The following is a 21760-nucleotide window of genomic DNA, read 5'->3' as shown; positions in this document are numbered from 1 at the left end:
TAACAGAGGTCTGCTTCAGATGACTCTTAGAAGGCAGTTCCAAAAAAGCTCCTAGTTATTGCTTCTCTGCTCCCTGCAGTGAACATCACCACAGCTAATGTTTTATTCAGCTTTGGAGGGAAGTAGCTCTGCCTCCTGTATCAGCTCTGACTTGCTCCCCTTGGGGGAACAAACCATAAACCCAGCGCTCTGTCATAACCAAGCCAAAGCCACCACAGTGCTCATCCGCCTGGCAACTGAACCTCATCTCTCACAGGAACAGAGGCGAAGACGGAACAGGATTGCAGTTGCAAGATGGACTCTTCAAACACCCAGTGAGCACACAAAGGCACAGGACTACTGATGCATAGCAGGAGGAACGATCCAGCACACAGACTCAGCATACCTGTGATGAGCATGGGTTCATTTCTGAGCAGGGTGGTGATTTCATGGAACTGATGGATGAAAAAACCCAGTTTTTACATTTTTATTAACTTTCCTTTGTGGATTTAAACTTTCAGTTGAAAAAGAATTAATTAACTGTTCCTATTCCCTTGGCACATGAAATTGTTTTTCCTACATGTAGCTAAGCATTTGGCTAGGAAGAGAAATAATTAGCCACCCAATTGGTTGAGAGAGGCAGCACATGGAGGTGGCCTATAGAGATGTACAATATTTCTGTGTGAAAATTCCTTGCTCTTTAGAAGTCAAACCATTTTTTAATCAGGGAAAAGGAACAGACGTAGGAAAATCCATCCATCCCTCCAGTTACAACTTTAACAAATTCCATCACACTTTTTAAGTAGTTAGAACTAGGAATATTTTCACAAGAATTTTAACTTTCACAATTTACAGGTTGAATCAGATGTCAGGCCAGTTCTGCTGTCGTTTACACTGGTGTAAATCTGGAGTAACCCGACAGACTGCAGTGTCAATCATTGAAGTTCTGAAATCAGAATTTGAGACTGCTTAGAAATTCACACTATTAACACCAATCTGCAGGCTCGTCTGACAGATGCACAGGGTGGGCCTATCAATGAAGTGTATATAATTAATATCATAAGGATGTGATTAGGGCTGTCAATTAATCATAGTTAACTCAAAAAATTAATCGCGATTAATCACACTTAGAATAGAATACCAATTGAAATTTATTAAATATTTTGGATGTTTTTCTACATTTTCAATATTGATTTAAATTATAAGTGAGCACAGTGCTCACTTTATATTATTTTTATTACAAATATATACACTGTAAAAATAATAAACAAAGAAATAGTATTTTTTTAATTCACCTCATACAAGTACTGAAATGCAATATCTTTATTGTGAAAGTGTAAGTTACAAATGCAGATTTTTTGTGGTTACATAACTGCACTCAACAAAACAGTGTAAAACTTTAAGAGCCTACAAGTCCTCTCAGTCCTACTTCTAATTCTACCAATCGCTAAGAGGAACAAGTTTGTTTACATTGACAGGAGATACTGCTGCCTGCTTCTTATTTACAATGTCACCTGAAAGTAAGAACAGGCATTCGCATGGCACTTTTGTAGCTGGCGTTGCAAGGTATTTACGTGCCAGATATGCTAAACATTCGTATGCCCCTTCATGCTTCGGCCACCATTCCAGGGGACATGCTTCCATGCTCATGATGCTCATAAAAAAAAAAATACGTCAATTAAATTTGTGACTGTACTCCTTGGGGGGAGAATTGTATGTCTCCTGCTCTGTTTTACCTGCATTCTGCATATATTTCATGTTATAGCAGTCTCAGATGATGACCCAGCACATGTTTATTTTAAGAACACATTCACAGCAGATTTGACAAAACTCAAAGAAGCTACTGATCTGAGATTTCTAAAAATAGCTACAGCACTCGACCCAAGGTTTAAGTATCTGAAGTGCCTTCCAAAATCTGAGAGGGATGAGGTGTGGAGCATGCTTTTAGAAGTCTTAAAAGAGCAACACTTTGATGCGGAAACTACAGAACCCAAACCACCAAAAAAGAAAATCAACCTTCTGCTGGTGACATCTGACTCAGATAATGAAAATGAACATGCGTCGGTCCTCACTGCTTTGGATCATTGTTAATCAGAACCTGTCATCAGCATGGACGCATGTCCTCTGGAATGGTGGTTGAAGCATGACGGGCCATATCAATCTTTAGCGCATCTGGCACATAAATCTCTTGCAATGCCGGCTACAACAGTGCCATGGAAACACCTGTTTTCACTTTGAGGTGACAATGTAAACAAGAAGCAGGCAGTACTATCTCCTGCAGATTGTAACCAATCTTGTCTGTCTGAGTGATTGGCTGACCAAGAAATAGAACTGAGTGGACTTGTAGGCTCTAAAGTTTTACATTGTTTTAATTTTGAATGCAGTTTTTTTGTACATAATTTTACATTTGTAAGTTCGTTCAACTTTCATGATAAAGAGATTGTACTACAGTACTTGTATGAGGTGAATTGAAAAATATTATTTTACAGTGCAATCAACAATAAATATAAAGTGAGCATGGTACACTTTGCATTCTGTGTTGTAACTGAAATTAATCCATGTGATATTTAATCCATACAGGTAACCTTTGAATGGGCCATGAGTATCTATAGCTGTCTGTGTTTTGCTATGTATCACGATTTCTCTAGTTTGAGTGCACCCAGATAGATCTTGCAGTGCTTGTGCAGGTACTAACGTGTAACACAGAGAGGTACAGGCCTAGCACTGGTCTGAGCTTTTAACACAGGTTCTGGTGTGTGTAGCCCTTGCCAAAGCTGCAAGTGCTGTATGGTCTGGGTGGAATAGAAGCCAGAGTGGTGGTGGTTTGCCGAAGGCATGCTGGTTCTGGATCACTGCTGGAGGTGGAGCTGGAGAAGAAATGGAAAGCTGCAGTGTAAGAACTCCTTTCTCTGGTGTCTTGCTGCATTCTTAGGGGTGAAGAGTGACACAAGCCGCTGCGGAGTCTGTGAGCTTGTACTAAACCAGCTTAGTGTGGGATGTCCAGTCTCCCAGTCCTATCTGAACCCGGGGAACAAGGAGTCTGCTGTTGAGTGACAAGCTACAGCTAATGGAGTGACTCCTGTCACTTGAGCACTAGGGGTTCGTGCTGTTGGTGATGGAGGTCCTATCCACGATACTGCTGTTATCCGTGGTGCATGTCTGACTGTAGCAGACGGTTACCTGAATGCTTCTCTTCCTCTACCCTCCACATTTTCAGTGTGTGACGTGGGGTCATGGGGAGCAGTTAGATGATTTGCCAGCAAAACCTCCCCTGTGAATGCAATGAAAAGATGATCACAGCTGCCACTGGGTGCAGGAAAACTGTACTATCCCTGAGGCCTCACCAAGTCACAAGTGAAATGAACTGGATGGGTCTTGACCTGAACTGTTCCTTAAACCGTTTCAGCCCATAGCCATGAACAGGATGACCAGTTTGGCCCCCCAGAAACACTTTCCTCTGACAGGGCCTAGTGGCTGTTGTGCTGTGTTCCTATGGAGCAGGGAAAGGAGCTGAGGGTCACGTAGCGTGTGCGCAATACCAGACATCTTAGGTGGGGGCAGTGCTGGGATCAGTGTTCAGCCCTTGGAACAAACCATACAAGATTAGTCCTCACTGCATGTGCAGGATCCACACTTGCCTCTAGTCCGAGAGCCATGGAATCAGGGGCGGCTCCAGGCACCAGCACAGCAAGCATGTGCCTGGGGCGGCAAGCCGTGGGAGGCGGCCTGCCGGTCCCTGTGAGGGCGGCAGTCAGGCTGCCTTCGGCGGCATGCCTGCGGGAGGTCCGCCAGTCCCGCAGATTCGGTGGCAATCTGGCGGCGGGTACGCAGAAGCCGCGGGACTGGCCGATCTCCCGCAGGCATGCCGCCGAATCGGCATGACCAGCGGACCAAAAGCCGCCTGACTGCTGTGCTTGGGGTGCCAAAACACATAGAGCCGCCGCTGCATAGAATAGACACAGCTTGGAAGGACTCTCCTCCCAGTCAATCCAGACAGCGTGTCACCGGCACAAGAGCACCTCCCCCAGTCAAATGGAGGGACCAAATGGAGGGGAAAAGAAAGTGGGGTCGAGTGTAGGGATGAGGAGATGGGTTGGATGATTCAATGGAGCAGACTTATTTGCAGATGCATCACAGACAGTCTCTGTCCTAAGGCTACTCCATTCATCCAGGCCAGCTCCTGCACTCTCTGGAGGGTAGTTACGGGGCTGGCCGGGATCCTGAAATCTTTTAGAGGTTCTTTCTAATCACAGCTCAGCTGCTAGAGGAAACATTTTCATTAAAAGTCTAATGAAGCAAAGGTTTGGGTTTGGTTTTTATTGTCCATGTTAGAAGTTAGTATCTCCTTGCGCTTCTCCTTCCTTCAGTTGGGAAGCAGCTAGGGATCTCATTAAAAAGTAATTGGCAGGGAATGCACCTCCTTTGCCCAAACCCCCCACAAAATGATTAAACAGCTCTCTTGGAAAAGAAAGAAAGAGGCTGGCAGATGGGTGGCGACAGCTGTTGGGTCTGTGCAAAGAATAATGCAGAGATTTCCTGGCATTTCACTTACTGCATGTGCTCTGAAAGGAGATTACATTTGTAATTCCCCTCCACATGCTGGGCTTCTCTCTCTTGCTCAGCTCTGGCTACATTTATTCCATGCAAGGAGTCATTGCTTCTTCCTTTCAGTGCAGCTTTTGTAGGGATGCAAACATGGTTTACAAACAGTGATGCTGGCTGTTTGCTGGTGGTGTCACCTAGAAAAGGGCTTCCCATCACCACTCCTCTTTGGATTTGTTGTGCATACAGAAAATCAGCCTGAAATCTCTGATGCTTGCCCCTCTCCTTCCGTTTGTTTTTAAATAACGGATGCAGAAAACAATTTTGTGCAAGAAGAATGCCCATACCAATAGCTTGTTCCCAGAGTCCAGAGGACATATACTCTGCCAATATGGCTGCCCATGTCTATACACCTGACCTAGGCAATCCCTGCTTTCTGGGAACAGTCTGAAGCCATGTGCATTGTGGCAGTACCAGAGCCAAGTTGGATGGTGTGTACATGTTTGCATGCCATTATTCAGAATGCCCTTCCAACTCTCCTCCCTCTCCCATGGTCGTTGCTGGGGTCTGCTCTCTGGGAATAGGCTGAAAGGTTTGGGCATGCTTTTGGGTGCATGCATGCCTTTGGTGTTTGTTCCACAAGTCAGGGCCCTGTCTATGAACCTTCCTCACCTAAGTAGCCCCTATTTAGGTGGGCAGCTCTGTTGAAGTTGATAGGACTGCTCAGGGAGTAAGCATTTGCAAGTTCAAGACCAGAACCATGAAGATGTTTGTTCCCCTGCTGTCAGCTTCCAGCCCTTTCTTGTATTTGGGACATTTGCAAGGAAATAAAATAGGCACAACTGCAAGAAATGCCTCTTGTTCAGCACCAGTTGTCGAGATTTATGAAGGCAATGGGTACACATTCTACTGCCTAGTTTCACAGGTGTATCTGCCCTCCTCTCTTTCTCCCCCTTCTACACAGATAACACAGGCTACAGCTCCATAGCACCTACTATGTCAGTGCCTGGGGTAAGCCAAGGGTCTAAGCGATAAATACCAAGTGTGCCCTCTGTTTCAGATCACCTGTTAGCGGACTCCTATATTGGACAGGAAGACTCCCCTGAGATGCAGCAGGCAGCTCAGAACAAGCGCAGGCTGTCCGTCATCTCAGATGGCAAGTTTGAGAGAAGCTTCTCTGAGGAGCAGGCCGAGAAGATCCCGAGCGAGGGGCCGAACGCACGGGTGTATACTATCTCCGGTGAGAGGCCGATGCTGTCAGACCACGAGAACGAGAGCATGGAATTGGTGGTGATGAAAGGCACTGGCCGAGAGGACTGCCACCATGGCCAGCCTCTGCAGAGCGCTGGCAGCTCTCACAACATTAGCAGGCATTGCAAAGGCTGGGCAGGCAGTCGGCAGGGCTCCAAGGAGTGCCCAACCTGTGCTCAGTTGGCAGCCCACTCCCAGCACTCCTTTGACCTGGAGCAGCACCAGTCCAGCGAGACAGGATGGCGTAGGAAAAAACTGGAGAGGATGTATAGTATTGATCGAGTGTCTGGTAAGTGAGTGTGGATGTTGTGTGCACGAAGGGTACAATGGTTCCTATTGACATGGACTGCTGCACCTCTCTCCCAGCTTCAGAAATGAATCTCCAGGGAACAGTGATTGGCCTAGAGAACTTGAACCAGTATCCCTTGGGCTTTCCATTGAGTGCTTTGCTAGTATGTGGTGCCAGCACTGGGCAGAGGGAGGTGGCAAAACAGTGAGCATAGAATAAGTCAGGAGGATGCACTATTGGGATCTTCTGTTTGGCAGCAGGAGCAAGGTCCTCAGAGTGGAGAGCACCCAGCCTTAAACGCTCCTGATGTGACCAATGGGAGTCCTGCTGTTGGCTCAGCTCCCAGCCTGGCAGCAGCAGCAGCACTAGCACTAATTGATGCCACAGAGTGTCCATAAGGAAGCCTATTGCACCATCCAATAAACTCTGTATGGTGATGCTGTAAAGTGTCTTTGATGGACGCTACATTGGGCAGACACTCTGTAATATACTGCTTCCCTGGAAACTCTATTGTGGGTGGAGTGACATAGTTCAGTGCTCCCTTGCAGTGTGATACCATACAGTGCCTTTCTATGGACACGACAGTGATATAAAATTGTACTTCTTTCCTCATCAGTGGTCTGTTTGCCGCTCACACTCGCACCATGAGCATCTTCAGGCAAAATGATATAAAATGTCCTCATCTGGGACTAAGAAATTCTTTGATTTCTTTAATATCTAAAGCTTTCATCACATTTTACACCTCAATACGTACGCTGTGTATGTGTGTTACATTTAATGCAATACTTGTATGTCTATCTCTATCTAGTCTATGCCAGTAAGAAAGGAGATGTTTGACTGTGTGGCAAAGGTGCTCACGTTGTTTTCTTGACTATTTTTTTACAAACAGCACAGACTTTAAGAGACAGGAGTCAAATTAACTACAGGAGGGCTCAGGTCTTGTTTGCAAGAAGAAGAAAATATAAGGGAGCTCAAACGATGGCTCTTCCCTGGATCATATCCTTATCTGTGTGCATGTAAAATGTCATGAAGATTAGACAAGGGACCACGTTTTCAAATCTGGCTGCCTGAAGTTAGGCACCAAAATTTATACGTAGACTATTGTAAAGAAAAATCCCTGGATTTTCCAAGTTTCAGAGTAGCAGCCGTGTTAGTCTGTATCCACAAAAAGAACAGGAGTACTTGTGACACCTTAGAGACTAACAAATTTATTAGAGCATAAGCTTTCGTGGACTACAGCCCACTTCTTCTGATGCATATAGAGTGGAATAAATATTGAAGAGATATATATACACACATACAGAGAGCATAAACAGGTGGGAGTTGTCTTACCAACTCTGAGAGGCCAATAAGTTAGAGAAAAAAAACTTTTGAAGTGATAATCAAGCTAGCCCAGTACAGACAGTTTGATAAGAAGTGTGAGAATGCTTACAAGGGGAGATAGATTCAATGTTTGTAATGGCTCAGCCATTCCCAGCCCTTATTCAATCCTGAGTTGATTGTGTCTAGTTTGCATATCAATTCCAGCTCAGCAGTCTCTCGTTGGAGTCTGTTTTTGAAGTTTTTCTGTTGTAATATAGCCACCCGCAGGTCTGTCATTGAATGACCAGACAGGTTAAAGTGTTCTCCCACTGGTCTTTGAGTATTATGATTCCTGATGTCAGATTTGTGTCCATTAATTCTTTTGCGTAGAGACTGTCCGGTTTGGCCAATGTACATGGCAGAGGGGCATTGCTGGCACATGATGGCATATATCACATTGGTAGATGTGCAGGTGAACGAGCCCCTGATGGTATGGCTTTAGGTTGGGGGGTTGTCTGTAAGCGATAGATAGAGACAAGTACCTACAAGATCTCTATCAAGCATTCTTAAAACTACAATACCCACCTGCTGAAGTGAAAAAACAGATTGACAGAGCCAGACGAGTACCCAGAAGTCACCTCCTACAAGACAGGCCCAACAAAGAAAATAACAGAACACCACTAGCTGTCACCTTCAGCCCCCAATTAAAACCTCTCCAGCGCATCATCAGAGATCTACAACCTATCCTGAAAGATGATCCTTTACTCTCACAGATCTTGGGAGACAGACCTGTCCTCGCTTACAGACAACCCCCCAACCTAAAGCAAATACTCACCAGCAACCACACATCACTGAACAAAACCATTGACCCAGGAACCTATCCTTGTAACAAAGCCCGATGCCAACTCTGTCCACATATCTATTCAAGTGACATCATCATAGGACCTAATCACATCAGCCACACCATCAGGGGCTCGTTCACCTGCACATCTACCAATGTGATATATGCCATCATGTGCCAGCAATGCCCCTCTGCCATGTACATTGGCCAAACCGGACAGTCTCTACGCAAAAGAATTAATGGACACAAATCTGACATCAGGAATCATAATACTCAAAAAACAGTGGGAGAACACTTTAACCTGTCTGGTCATTCAATGACAGACCTGCGAGTGGCTATATTACAACAGAAAAACTTCAAAAACAGACTCCCAACGAGAGACTGCTGAGCTGGAATTGATATGCAAACTAGACACAATCAACTCAGGATTGAATAAGGACTGGGAATGGCTGTGCCATTACAAACATTGAATCTATCTCCCCTTGTAAGTATTCTCACACTTCTTATCAAACTGTCTGTACTGGGCTATCTTGATTATCACTTCAAAAGTTTTTTTTCTCTTACTTAATTGGCCTCTCAGAGTTGGTAAGACAACTCCCACCTGTTTATGCTCTCTGTATGTGTGTATATATATAGCCTCAATATTTATTCCACTCTATATGCATCAGAAGAAGTGGGCTGTAGTCCATGAAAGCTTATGCTCTAATAAATTTGTTAGTCTCTAAGGTTCCACAAGTACTCCTGGATTTTCCAAGGTGTTGAACACCACAGCTCCCAGTAATATCCATGGCCAGTGAAAACAAGGGCACTTTTATTTGGTGTCTATCATATGGGTATCTAGGCTTAACCTTAAAAATCCACATTTGAAAATGTTGGCCTTAATTTATTATTTTGGTTTCTTCTGTACAAAAAATGATTAGTTTTCCTTCATTTTTGTCACGCATGACTCTGCCCTGGTAAGGGATTGTTTTGTGTGTAATGACCGAGAGAAGGGTTGTGTGAGAGCACAATAAGAATGTAGTTTCTGTGGCTGGACTTATCAGAGTGAGAGCCCAGATTCTCTTTGGGATTTGGTTTTGTATAGGTAGTACGCCGCTCATAATTTGGGTCCAGTGTGAGCCAGGAAGGGATAACATTCTAAACTTGGTATATTTATGTTTTAAACCATTTTTTTGGAATATTAAAGAATGCACTTTGCAGGAATGGAGCTCTTACAGATTACTCAATACGAAACAATGGGACAAAGCCATGAGAATGGTAGGTTGTAAAATTCACTTGTTGGAAAAAAAACCCAAAACAGAATTCCCAAAGCCAAACAAATGCTGTACTTGGAAGATTCCGTTCTCCATTCTGATCTTCTCCATGCAGACTTTGCCTCCTTAGACTTTAAGGGATATATTTTCAGCTATGCAACCTTGTGAGGGGAAATGGCCTCTGCTAAACAGACAAATGGCCTCTACCTTTCTGAAACTTTACTTCTGAGAATGAGAAAAGTAATGACTGTTTGCTCAGAAGAACTAGAACCAACTGGGTGGCATTGGGCCTGATCTTGCAAACCCTTACATTAATAGTGCTTTCTCATGTGAGTAGCACTGCTTACCTGAGTAATGATTACACAGATGTGTAAGGGATTTGCGGGACCTGGCTCTTAAACCTCAGCAAAAACAGCAACTTTACATTTCTTGATAATAACTGCATCAGTTTTCCTCACTTATATGTGAGCTTATTGAAGGCCAGTTGGCTTCTGTCACTTCTTGTGCTGCCTTCTCAATGGCAGGCAGAAACCTCAGTCGCTTGCTCATCTGTGTCTCATTCTGCAATTCAGAGATCTACTCATGTTCTTTGCAGAGAGGGGTCCTGTGACTTGTTTCACAGCCTGAAAGTTCACATCAAACACTGCCTTGGTGTAAACAGCCAACAGCTGTCCTGGGTGAGTGTGACAGGCTTCATAGCACGCTCCATATGCACCTCGTCAGAGGTTTTGGATAGAGATGTGAGGATCTGCAAAAACTGGAAACTTTTTAAAGGGAAAAACAGAGGGTTTTTTTCTGGGCGTTTTTCCCCCTGAGGCCTGGTATGGGAAAAATTGAAAAGAAACTGTTACCTGGAATATTTTCTCTCAGAATGACCAGTAAAAGAGAAAGGAAAGAAGGAAAAACTTGAGCTATGCTAGCATTTCCCAGAATACATTAGCAACTGTTTGAATTATATTATACTGGTTCATCGGGTGGCTAGTTATGTCTACAATTTCAACACTTATGGCATATATGATAATGCACTATTAAAGAATCTGGTGTTACTAATATAAAGTTTGGCTATATATACACATTTACTCTTAGTCCTTAATATTGTACTTTGTTAACTAAATTATAAACGTTAATTTTTTGGGCTTTTTCTCTACAAGCATGAATTTCTTCTGTATCTGCCTGATAATGTCAGGTCAGCGCTATTTACATACATTTTTCTGAGCCCAAAGGACATAACCTTCCTTTTTGTTTACAACAGTATTGAGGCTTTCTATTTTCAACTTTTTATATATTTTTCCTGTTCACCTTGGTGTGCAGCTGCAACCCCATCTTTAATACTAGATCTGTTTGTCATTATTATTCAAATAAAAACTAAATAATTTTACTTTATTTATTTAATAAGTGTAACCCTTCTGCCTGTTGGAATTGGCAGTAACAGGGCTCAATATCTAGGGGTTTCTCTTCAACCATACAACACAAAACCAACTCAAGCCCCCACCCAGTAACATACCATCCTCTGGGCGCCTCTAAGAGGCAATACTTCCTCTCTCGCAAGCACAGAGTCTGAGTGTAGAAAATAATTTTTTAAGAAAAGGAGGGAATTAACCTGGTATTAATTTGGGAAAACGCCACAAACCGGGTTCATAAACATAAATCATGAGCAAAAGTCTGATCCCCAATAAGTTGGGCAGTGTCCTTTTCTGTCAGGTTCTTAAGTTCAGCAACCACAAGTCCCTTTAACATGCCCGTCCCTTCTCTGCACCCCACTCACAGTTGTTGTCCTTGGTCAGTGCAGACCCAGAGTCCAGATGTGTATCTGCAGAGTTCACCTCCTGCCCTGAGTGGAGGGGGCGGGGAAGGCACTTTACTTGCTCCACTGCCCAGGCACTTGCTGCTCCTCTTCGCCACCACTCTGCCGGCCGATCAGTGCTCCGTTCCTTCCTGCCAGCTGCCCTGCTGGTCGATCACTGCACCTCTTCACTGGCCTCCCTGCCAGCCTCTCTGCTGGCTGCCCGCACGATCGCCACACCTCTCTGCTGGCTACCCTGCCAGCCACTTGCTAAACCACCTGGATGGTCCCACACCTTAACACAGCTCTCAGTGATGTCAGCTGTTACTGGAGAGCCTCACTGCTGGTGCACACTGGGCAGTCTCTTGCATCAGAGACACTGTCCCAAAGCAGGTCTAATGCTTAGACCTAGGTATCAGTGATTTCAGCTCTGCAGGGTGTAACAATACTCTCAATGGAGTCTGAATTAGCTCTGTTATTATAGAGTGGAGAGAGGAAGGGTCAAGTAGTGTCTGGGGGCCCACACCACCAAACACAAGTACCTATCCCCACCATCTCTCAATTCACTGGGCTTTGGCGCCCATGTCTCCTGCCTAGCAAGTTCCATTTATATGAGGGTGAGTCCCTCAATCAGGCCATGCCAAGTACAGTTCTGCTGCCCTTGATTCACACAAGGATAACAACCCTTTGTTACTCCTGCCCCAATAACAAGGAGACTGGGGATCCAACACCAGCCAAAAGTGACCATTTGGGCAAGCAGTCCCATCATGCTGAGCACCTAGGCAGGGTGGGTGCAAACAAGATCAGCTCCTGATGTCCTTTCCACAGCTCACCGCTAGATGTCAGGGGAGAGCTCATTCAGACTCTGCTTACATAAGTACACCAAACAGTACTTTTGACATTCTAACTAAATTATAGATAATACATTTCTCATTCTTAAAGAAGTAAATAAAGTTTAGTTTTGATAAAGCAAGTAACTACTGCAGATATTTTGGTTTTTCCCAAAATTTCTATTATATTCCAGAACTCCCCTGGAAAAAAACCTGCTTTTTTCCCATGCCTTCAAAATTTCTGGAAATTTTACACCCTTAGTTTTTGATGGTTGATTCTTAGTTGACAGTTTATCATACTCTTGCCCAAAACCTTCAATGATCAAACCCCATTATACATATTGGCACCACATCCTGAAAGACTTTTCAGATCTTGTCTACACTAAAGGTTAATTCAGTATAACTTATGTCGCTCAGGGGTGTGAATAATCCACACCCCTGAGCAATGTACGTTACACTGACCTAAGCCTGGTATAGATCGCCCTACGTCAGTGGGAGAGCTTCTCCCAGCGACAAAACTACCGCCTCTCGCAGAAGTTATTAAGCCGATGAGAGAGCTCACTCCCATCAACTTAGAGCATCTCCACAACAGGCTGCATTGGCGCGGCTGTAAGTGCTGTAGTGTAGGTGTAGCCCTAACCGTCTAGAAATTCACATCTGTACTGTAGTGTTACAGCCTAAGGCAAACCCATGGCTACACAGTGGAAATGCAACAGATTATATTAAATGTTGCATAGCAAATCATTCACACGTGGCAAGAGCAAAAGTTATTGGAACTGTGCCCCTAGCAAGGCGTGGAAGCAAGAAATATATTCCCTCATTTCCCCAAAGGCTTGAATTTTAGTGCTGCTCTTGCCCTGCAGTGTAGGGATTCATGGTGTGAATTAAAGCTGCAATATCACTGTGCTGCCTACAGTTCAGTCTAAACCAGTCTCATCCCCTTGGTATTTGAACCCCATTCCAGAGGGTTAGGGGCTCTTGTCTCTTGTGCAGCTGCTGATACAGCCACTGAAAGGAATGTTGAGATGTTTCAGGCAATCTGGCTGGCTAATACAGAGGACGTCGTTGCTAATTCAGACAACATCACCCCTAAATAATTCCCTACGCCTATGACCATCCTCCAGTTTTCACCATACAATAGCAACACCTGCACTGGCTCTAGTCATTTCATGGGGGTTAACAAATAAGTGGATCCATCATCTGCTTATAGCAACTGGTCATTAAACTCCAGGAAAAGCACTGCACCTCTGTTGTTTTTTGGTTAGATTGACATTTACAACTCTCAGTTTATACTGCAACTCTCAGATTGGGTGGATTATGACCTGCTTTAAGAAAAGGAGAACTTCATGCTTATAAATTAAAGTTTACCCTGCCAGATGAGCCCTGGAGTCTGAAATCTGCTCTCTAATTACCAAGCAAGCATAGCAGACGCTTCCCGGATGCCACTGTGCCTCAACCCTGACTTCTTTTAGGAGTGAGAGTATAGCTCAATCCTCCTATTCACTCTCTCTGCTGAGGATGGAGAGCAATGGGGGCAATTAATGTCTTTTGTGATGTGGACCTGTTTACTGGGAAGTAGATGGAGACTAGCAGCTCCCTTCACCCAGGCTATTCCCGGAGCTGTTGTCAGATGGTATTGACTGTTGCCCATAATTTTCCTGGTTTGAATCTGAACTAGTGACCTAGAGCTGAAAGCCTCCATAGCATAATCACAATCCATCACACTATCAGTCCCTGAGGCATCTATTCAGTAGGCGCTCTTCATCTAATTGTGGGATAGGCAGGAATTCAGAGCCCCACCTGCTGGCTGTGGATTCAAGGATCACAAACAGATATAAACTGTTTAAGGTCTGTGCTCCATTTTGCATTGGTTTCCTGTTTGAGTTTCTGGGACAAGCAGACTCAATGCTCAGTAATGATTTTGTTGCAAGCTCTTAGTCATTAGCAATGATGTGGAGATTGAGGTCCTGTTGCAAGGGAGCTGGGAAAAAAGTAGCCACTGGTTGGTGCAGGATAGTTTATACACAGAGGCGCCAAATGAGTGCCGGGGTGTCTCGGGTGCCTCCAGTCTCCCTATCGGATGTTCCATTTGAATTCTAAAGGGGGGACAATCCAGATATACATGGCCTAAAACTGGTGACATTGCTTCCCAGTTTTCCTATCTCAAGAGGCATCTCTCTCCCTTTGATAGTTTCCCTTCAGAGTAACACATTAGGTAAACACATTGGAGAAGGTACAGCACAGTCCATGGCAGTTACATGTGCACATACATACACACATGCACAAACATGTCTAATGTCCTATTTAGCGCAGGGCACAGTATAGGTGAGGCTCATGTGTATTTCAAGCTCAGCTGCTCTTTCACATTACTACAGAAGGTAAAAGATAATTTGTGTTGGCATGGAAGTAGCAAATTGTGTTCAGGATTCTTTCCTATGAATGGAAAGAAATTGCCAGCCTTCAAGCTTGTTTGGTTGTTGAGAAGACTGTTTTGGAAGGATGTCCCCAACACTAACTACATCTGTGTGAAACCTATGTATGTCTGGTTGGCACTCACTTTTAGCTCTGTCTCTTCCAGATGATGTCCCCATACGGACCTGGTTCCCCAAGGAGAACCTCTTCAGTTTTCAAACTGCTACTACAACTATGCAAGCGTAAGTGAAATGGCTGTTGCTGCACCAACCTCTTTTCTGAGAGTTAGTGTGTGGCCCATGCATGACTGCATCTTAGGATATCAAAACTTTGGACAGTCAAGTTCTTACGAGCTCCGGTTCTTGTTTGGTTGTTGAGAAGACTGTTTTAAAAAAATAAGTGTGTCATCCAGGTGAGCTACCACATATTGGCCCAGAATGTCCTGGAGAACGTCATTAATAAAATGTTGGAACATTGCAGGCATGCTTGTCAAACCACAGGGGCACCACGAGATATTCAAAGTGACCACAAGAAGTTTGAAAGGTAGTCTTCCATTCATTCCCAGCTCTAATACATACTAGATTATTTCCCCCGGGAGGTCTAGTTTTGTGTACTCCCAAGCAGTGCCCATGTAGTCCGTTAGCTTGGGGATCAGTGGTAATGGATATTGGTTTCTAATAATAAACTGATTCAGTGTCCAATAGTCCATGCCTAGTCAGAAGCAATCACCTTTTAAATGTGTGAAGTGGACTTATGAATAAACCGATGGCTAGGTTCTCCTAAAAGGTAGCTGTGCAGAGCAGATAGTTCGGGTTCAGACATGGCATATGTATGCCTGAACAGAACAGAACTTTTATCCTGGGTTGTAGCTTGATTGGGCAATCACAGTCCCTGTGCTGGAGAAGGCATCTGCATTTTTTGGACTGAAGTTAAGGACTGAGATCAGCGGGAAACTACTGTGTGCTGCCCATTTCCTGGGGTCAAGCAGTGCTGCTGGTAGAATTCTGAGAGAAAGCTGACTTTTAGTTCCCGCTGATCTCAGTCCTTAACTTCAGTCCAAAAAACAGTGATTACAATGAGGAAAAAAAAATGCAGATGCCTTCCTCCCCGCCAAGACCTGTTTAATACTCACACAATCAGCGTCAGCCCATGGGATTCCTCCTGATGAACAGGAAGCCATAATTAGGGAACCCCACAATGTTCAAGGTGGGATAACTTATGTGAAAGGGCATATATACATTCCCCCTGGACCTCTGAGGACTACAACCCTACCTGACAGGACATTTTGGCTACTTTAAAATTCATGCCTAGTCTCTCATCTCTTTCGGTAGCCTCACATGAGGGCTACAGTACAGATCTGCATCCGAAGAAGTGAGGTTTTTACTCATGCCCAAATAAATCTGTTAGTCTTTAAGGTGCCACCAGACTCCTTGTTGTTTTAGTACAGATCTATGTATCCTCTTGCAATGTTTGCACCCACTCCAAGATACAACACAATAATCCCTTCAGACTCTTTCAACCCCTCGAGATTCCACCTGGCCCCTACATGTCATTGCCCCAGATTTTGTAGTAAAAGTACCAGAGTCCAGAGGGTTCATGACTGTTCTGACCGTCATGGACTACTTCTCAAAGATGGCTCATTTTGTCCCTTGCATTGGTCTACCCTCTCCCAGGAAGCCTCCCAGCTCTGGGTGGATCAAGTTGTCTGCCTCCATGGCCTCCCGGAGCGCATCATCTCTAATCATGGTACTCAATTTATTTCTTGCTTCTGGCGAGAAGCTCTTCAGATTTTGGGCATCTGCTCCTGTCTCTCCTTTGCCCATCACCCCCAGACAACTGTCAAACAGAACTAACCAGATCCCGGAGCAATATCTTCAATGCTACATAAACTTCCACCAGAATGGCTGGTCCTTGCTGGAATGCCGTTATGTTCTTACCTGAGACAGAGTTCACGTATAATAACGCAGAACACCCCTCTAGAGAACAAAGCCCTTTATTTTCAAACTATGGGTTCCACCCTCAGTTCTACCTGGAGCTACCACAACTTCTCAAACCCAGCAGTCCTGGGCTAAATACAACAGAAATGTCAAGTCCAAGATTACCTAAAGGTTCACCTGGAGGACACCAAGAAGTGCTACAAATAATATGGGACTGTTGATGACAGGAGGGCCTGCGTTTTCAGTAGGCCAGAGGATATGGATCTTAATGAAACATTTATACATGGAAAGCTATCTAGTAAATTGGACTTCCACTTCCTTGGCTTTTACTGAGCTCATCTGTAAATTAACCCATTCACATCACTCAACTTAATCCATTCCCTCTGAATACACTGTTTTCCATATCTCTTCTGAAACCCTACATTCAGGACCCATTCCCTCATCAATCCTCACTCTATGCCCCCCCACTATGCAACTATGTGTATATTGTCCACGAGATGCTTGAGGCCAGAATCAGATGGGGGGGGGGGGGGAGATACTCTGGTATCTTGTGGATTGGGAAGGCTACAGTCCTGAAGAAAGCTCCTGGGAAGCAGTGGAGAACATCCAGGCCCCTGACCTGGTAAATGCCTTCCACAAAAATTGCCCCGGGAAACCTGTCCCACTACCACCCAGGATGAGAGAGGGGTGATGTGAGGGATCATGGGTTTTGAATGCAGGCCATGCTCAGGCTACAGCTGCCACTCAGCATCTCACTGGAGCCGCTGGAGAAGGGGACTAGCGGACCTCTAGCTCACCAAGGGCTCCACCTACAAAGCTCCTGATTGGGAGATGTCCAGCCCCACCAATTGGCCTGGATGCTCTACGCTAAGCAGGAGGCACAGGAAGTTGTATGGCAGCCAGCCAGGAATTCACCTAGTTGCTCAGTCACTACAACTCTGCCTACTGGCCTAACTCCTGAGCCTGCCTTCCTGGCTGTTCCTGATTCCCACCGTCCTTATCCCACATCTGCGTTTTCCCCTGGTTCCTGCTTTTGCTCCAGGTCCCTGCTCTTGCTCCAGGTCCCTGCTCCTATGCCACACCCCTGGCTCCCAACTCTGGCTCCAACCCTTGGCTTGACCCTGATTCTGGCTCTGGCTCTGGTCCCTGACTCCCAACTCTGATCATTAAGCATGCCTGCCCATGCCCCATCCTTGCACTCTGATCCTCATTCCACCTCGGTACTGAGGGGATAATTCCAGCTCTGAAAAGAAGCCAAAAGTTTTTCCTGGGATGTTCCTGAAGCCACATCAGAAACGTCAGGGGCCAGCTCTCTGATGGCAGGTAGACGCCCAGGAAAGTGGTGAGGTGTAGGGTTGGTGCAGGAGGAGCTAGTTGCTGAGATGTGGAAGAGGTGTGGACCAGAGAACAGTTTTCACCCACCTCCTGAACTGAACCCTGCATCGCTTGCCTGGCATATGAGCCTACACAGGGGAAACACTTCCTGATCAGAGCTGGTTGGCAGGTTCTGGTTAAGACCCTTGGGTTCAATATGCAGAATGCCCGGCAGTGGCTGAGCACTAATGCATGTCTCTTCTCTTTTCTTTCTCCGCTTCTCCTGGGATCTCTAGCATCTCGTAAGTATGGCCTTTGTTTCTGTTTCCTTGTTTGTTGGCGTCTTGGACAGAACCCCCCTGCCATCTCATTTTTCTCTAGGGCTTCCCCTGGTTGAAGGCTGCATGGTCAGCTTGCCAGATGATTGATGGCTGCACCTGGATGCCTAAATAGAACAGATTTCAGTCACCCTCATCTCCAACCTGGAGACTACAGATCCCAGCATGCTTTGCCCTAACTTGATCCAGGCAAGAACAGGTGTTGCCATTGGAGCTGGAACTAGGAATGCTTGAAGTGGATTCCATCATATTGAGAGTTTACAGTTTAGTTCAGTGGCTCTCAGCACCCACCCTCCACAAATTGTTCCAGAACCCCTGGGTGTTGCATGCTGGATCTGTAGTCTCTAAGGTCCAAACCTCCATGTTAAGAGTGAGGACTAGTGTCAGCCATTTTGCAGGCCATACTTTGGGTATCCTTGTGCTAGCTTTGGGAGCAGCCACCTTCCCAGCCTCCTGTAACAGCTGTAAATAACCAATATGCAATGGTTTGATGGTCTCTTCTCAGTCCCTGACTTCTGAATGGTTCCATGTGGCCTGGGTCTCTTCCACAGAGCCAGACTGTGTGTTGGGAGGGTCATGCCTCTCTCTGTTGTCTGGTGAGAACTTGCTCTCTCTGTCTGTCTGTTTCATGTCTTCTTCAGTTCAAAGCTGTGTAGTTGGTTAATGGCTTAAAATGGTTTCCCAGGGCATTCAGGGGCTACGCAGAGAGGAAGAGACGGAAACGAGAAAATGATTCGGCAGCTGTTATTCAGAGGTAGGGCCTGTTTTCCTGTAACCTTGCCTGGCATTGCATGGGCCCGTCGGGTGTCATCAATGACGCTTGATGATGTTGAACATGGTTGTCCCTTGTCTGTGTTGCTGTTTTAGTGAGGACGCTAGCGGTGGCCATGCTGAAAGTCTGCAGGGCAATGAGTCTATGGTAAGCAAGCTAGCCAGTCTCCAGCCTTCTTAAAGGGACACTGTCAAGTACTTTAAGCTCCAAATCAAAACAGACAGGATCTTAAAGCTCAGATATGTAATAATGTAGGTGCATAACTTACAGATGCAATGAATTATATTAATTCAGTAACTCTGTGTGATGATGGCCAGTTAAATGCCTAGCGGGTCATTTCCATTTACAGTTGTTGAACTTTCTAACATCACAAATGTACCAGCACATGTGTATTTTTGGCAGCTGGATGGGCAGGATAAGACTCTGCATTAATGACAGCTGTTAAAAACAACCATATTCACTGCAGCTCTATTCAAAACAGAGGGAGAAAAAAACAATGTTTCTGCAACACAAAAGGATGAAATTGGCAGGGAAAAGAAGGCATTTTCTAGTGTCTAAAGTTTTCTTTTTTTAATCAGAATGGAAGGAAACGAGAGACAATTAGAGACCCTATAAATGACTAGGCAGAGTTTCTTTAACAAGGAGATGGCTCAGCGTTCTCTAGATGGCAATATGACTGTGTTAGAAAAGAGAGAGTCTTCATTGTTCATCCAGCCTGGCAGTATTTGAGCTGTGCACCTGCCATTGATGTACACAACAGTCAGGTAATTCGGTTACTGGGCCTTACCCTGAGTTGTTAGAGGAGAGAGTAAACGGAGGGTAGAGTGATGTGGTCTTTGTGGGACTATGCAATGCATCTCCTTACCTCCCACAGACCCTCGGGATCAGGGCAGGTTTTGGGGTCCAAGTCGGTTTGTATTCTCTCTTGTGGTGGAAAAGAGACAGGATTTGGTTGCAATGAATAAAGTGGATTCATTACTGAGGCTGCAGGACATAGCCAGGCCCCTGTGGTTCTCTCTAGCTCTTAGTGCCCCGGCTAACTCTGCTGCCTGCTCTGAACTAAGGGGTCAGTGCCATAAAGTTGAGCTCTCTATTCAATCCCAGCCTCTCCTCCATCTCAGAGGCTCACCCCAGCGTCCTTTCACTGTCAGGAGGAGTTGTAAGAATTTAAGCAGTGGAATTGGAGCTGCAGCATTGTGCTAACCATGGCAATGCGTCTGGTGCATTGGCAAAAACACTGCCTCAGTCGCTGGACTTGCACCTTGGCATTGTACATCCCCGTTAAAAGGGGTATGTGCCAGTGAAACCCTGGGGCTTGAGATTGCCTCAGGCAGCAACTGCAGGGGAATGGAGGGGTCCGTGGTGGTTGCAGTTAAATGTAAGGATTGTTGGGTTTAGGTCCTGTATTGCAGCAGAAGGGATCTGATTGAGAAGCTAAAGTACTTAAACAATTCTCCTAATAAAAGTGCTTCTATTGAGCATGCAGAGGAGTTCAGGAGAGCTGGCTGTATTTTAAAAGAGCCTTATTGAGGACGCAGGAACAAACCATCCCGATGTGCAGAAAGAATAGCAAATGTGGCAGACGACCAGCTTGGCTTAACAGAGAAATCTTCGGTGAGCTTAAACTCAAAAAGGAAGCTTACAAGAAGTGGAAACTTGGACAGATGACTAGGAAGGAGTATAAAAATATTGCTCGAGCATGCAGGGGTGTAATCAGGAAGGCCAAAGCACAAATGCAATTGCAGCTAGCAAGGGATGTGAAGGGTAACAAGAAGGGTTTCTACAGGTATGTTAGCAACAGGAAGACGGTCAGGAAAAATGTGGGACTCTTACTGAATGGAGGAGGCAACATAGTGACAGATGATGTGGAAAAAGCTAATGTACTCAATGCTTTTTTTGCCTCGGTCTTCACAGACAAGGTCAGCTCCAGACTGCTGCACTGGGCAACACAGTATGGGGAGAAGGTGAGCAGCCCTCAGTGGTGAAAGAACAGGTTAAGGACTATTTAGAAAAGCTGGACATGCACAAGCCCATGGGGCCAGATGCAATGCATCCAAGGGTGCTGAGAGAGTTGGCTGATGTGATTGCAGAGCCGTTGGCCATTATCTTTGAAAACTCGTGCTGATCGGGGGAGGTCCTGGATGATTGGAAAAAGGCAAATATAGTGCTCATCTTTTAAAAAGGGAAGGAGAATCCGGGGAACTACAGACAGGTCAGCCTCACCTCAGTCCCTGGAAAAATCATGGAGCAAGTCCTCAAGGAATCCATTTTGAAGTACTTGGAGGAGAGGAAGGTGATCGGGAACAGTCAACATGGATTCACCAAGGGCAAGTCATGCCTGACCAACCTGATTGCCTTCTGTGATGAGATAACTGGCTCTGTGGTTATGGGGAAAGTGGTGGATGTGATATGCCTTGACTTTACCAAAGCTTTTGATACGGTCTCCCATAGTATTCTTGCCAGCAAGTTAAAGTAGTATGGATTTGATGAATGGACTATAAGGTGTATAGTATCAGGGGGTAGCCGTGTTAGTCTGTATCTACAAAAACAACAAGGAGTCTGGTGGCACCTTAAAGACTAACAGATTTATTTGGGCATAAGCTTTCGTGAGTAAAAACCTCACTTCTTCGGATGCTATCCGAAGAAGTGAGGTTTTTACTCACGAAAGCTTATGCCCAAATAAATCTGTTAGTCGGTAAGGTGCCACCAGACTCCTTGTTGTTTTTATAAGGTGTATAGAAAGCTAGCTAGATCACCAGGCTGAATGAGTAGTGATCAACTGCTCGATGTCTAGCTGGCAGGCAATATGAAGTGGAGTGCGCGAGGGGTCTGTCCTTGAGCTGGTTTCGTTCAAAATCTTCATTAATGATCTGGATGATGGGATTAATTGCACTCTCAGCAAGTTAGCAGATTACAC

At 45.2% G+C, this 21760-nt stretch overlaps 1 protein-coding gene across 6 annotated transcripts in view; it reads left to right on the top strand.

Annotated features, from left to right (window-relative positions):
• NSMF (NMDA receptor synaptonuclear signaling and neuronal migration factor) overlaps positions 1–21760 on the top strand; it is a 71511-nt gene that overhangs the window by 25717 nt on the left and 24034 nt on the right. The window contains exons 3-6 of one of the 6 annotated variants that reach the window (XM_034793679.1): positions 5582–5761; positions 14649–14724; positions 18030–18035; positions 18757–18825. In XM_034793679.1, coding sequence (XP_034649570.1) covers positions 5582–5761; positions 14649–14724; positions 18030–18035; positions 18757–18825 — 331 coding nt within the window. Of the gene's footprint in view, positions 1–5581; positions 6062–14648; positions 14725–18029; positions 18036–18756; positions 18826–21760 lie in introns of all 6 variants that reach the window. The other 5 variants (XM_034793675.1, XM_034793680.1, XM_034793676.1 and 2 more) reach the window with 5 other exon arrangements.

The sequence above is a fragment of the Trachemys scripta genome, chromosome 17, assembly GCF_013100865.1.
Source record: "Trachemys scripta elegans isolate TJP31775 chromosome 17, CAS_Tse_1.0, whole genome shotgun sequence".
NCBI classification, from domain to species: Eukaryota; Metazoa; Chordata; order Testudines; family Emydidae; genus Trachemys; species Trachemys scripta.
Note: the sequence above shows the minus strand (reverse complement) of the source record. Positions and strands in the feature narration are given on the sequence as shown.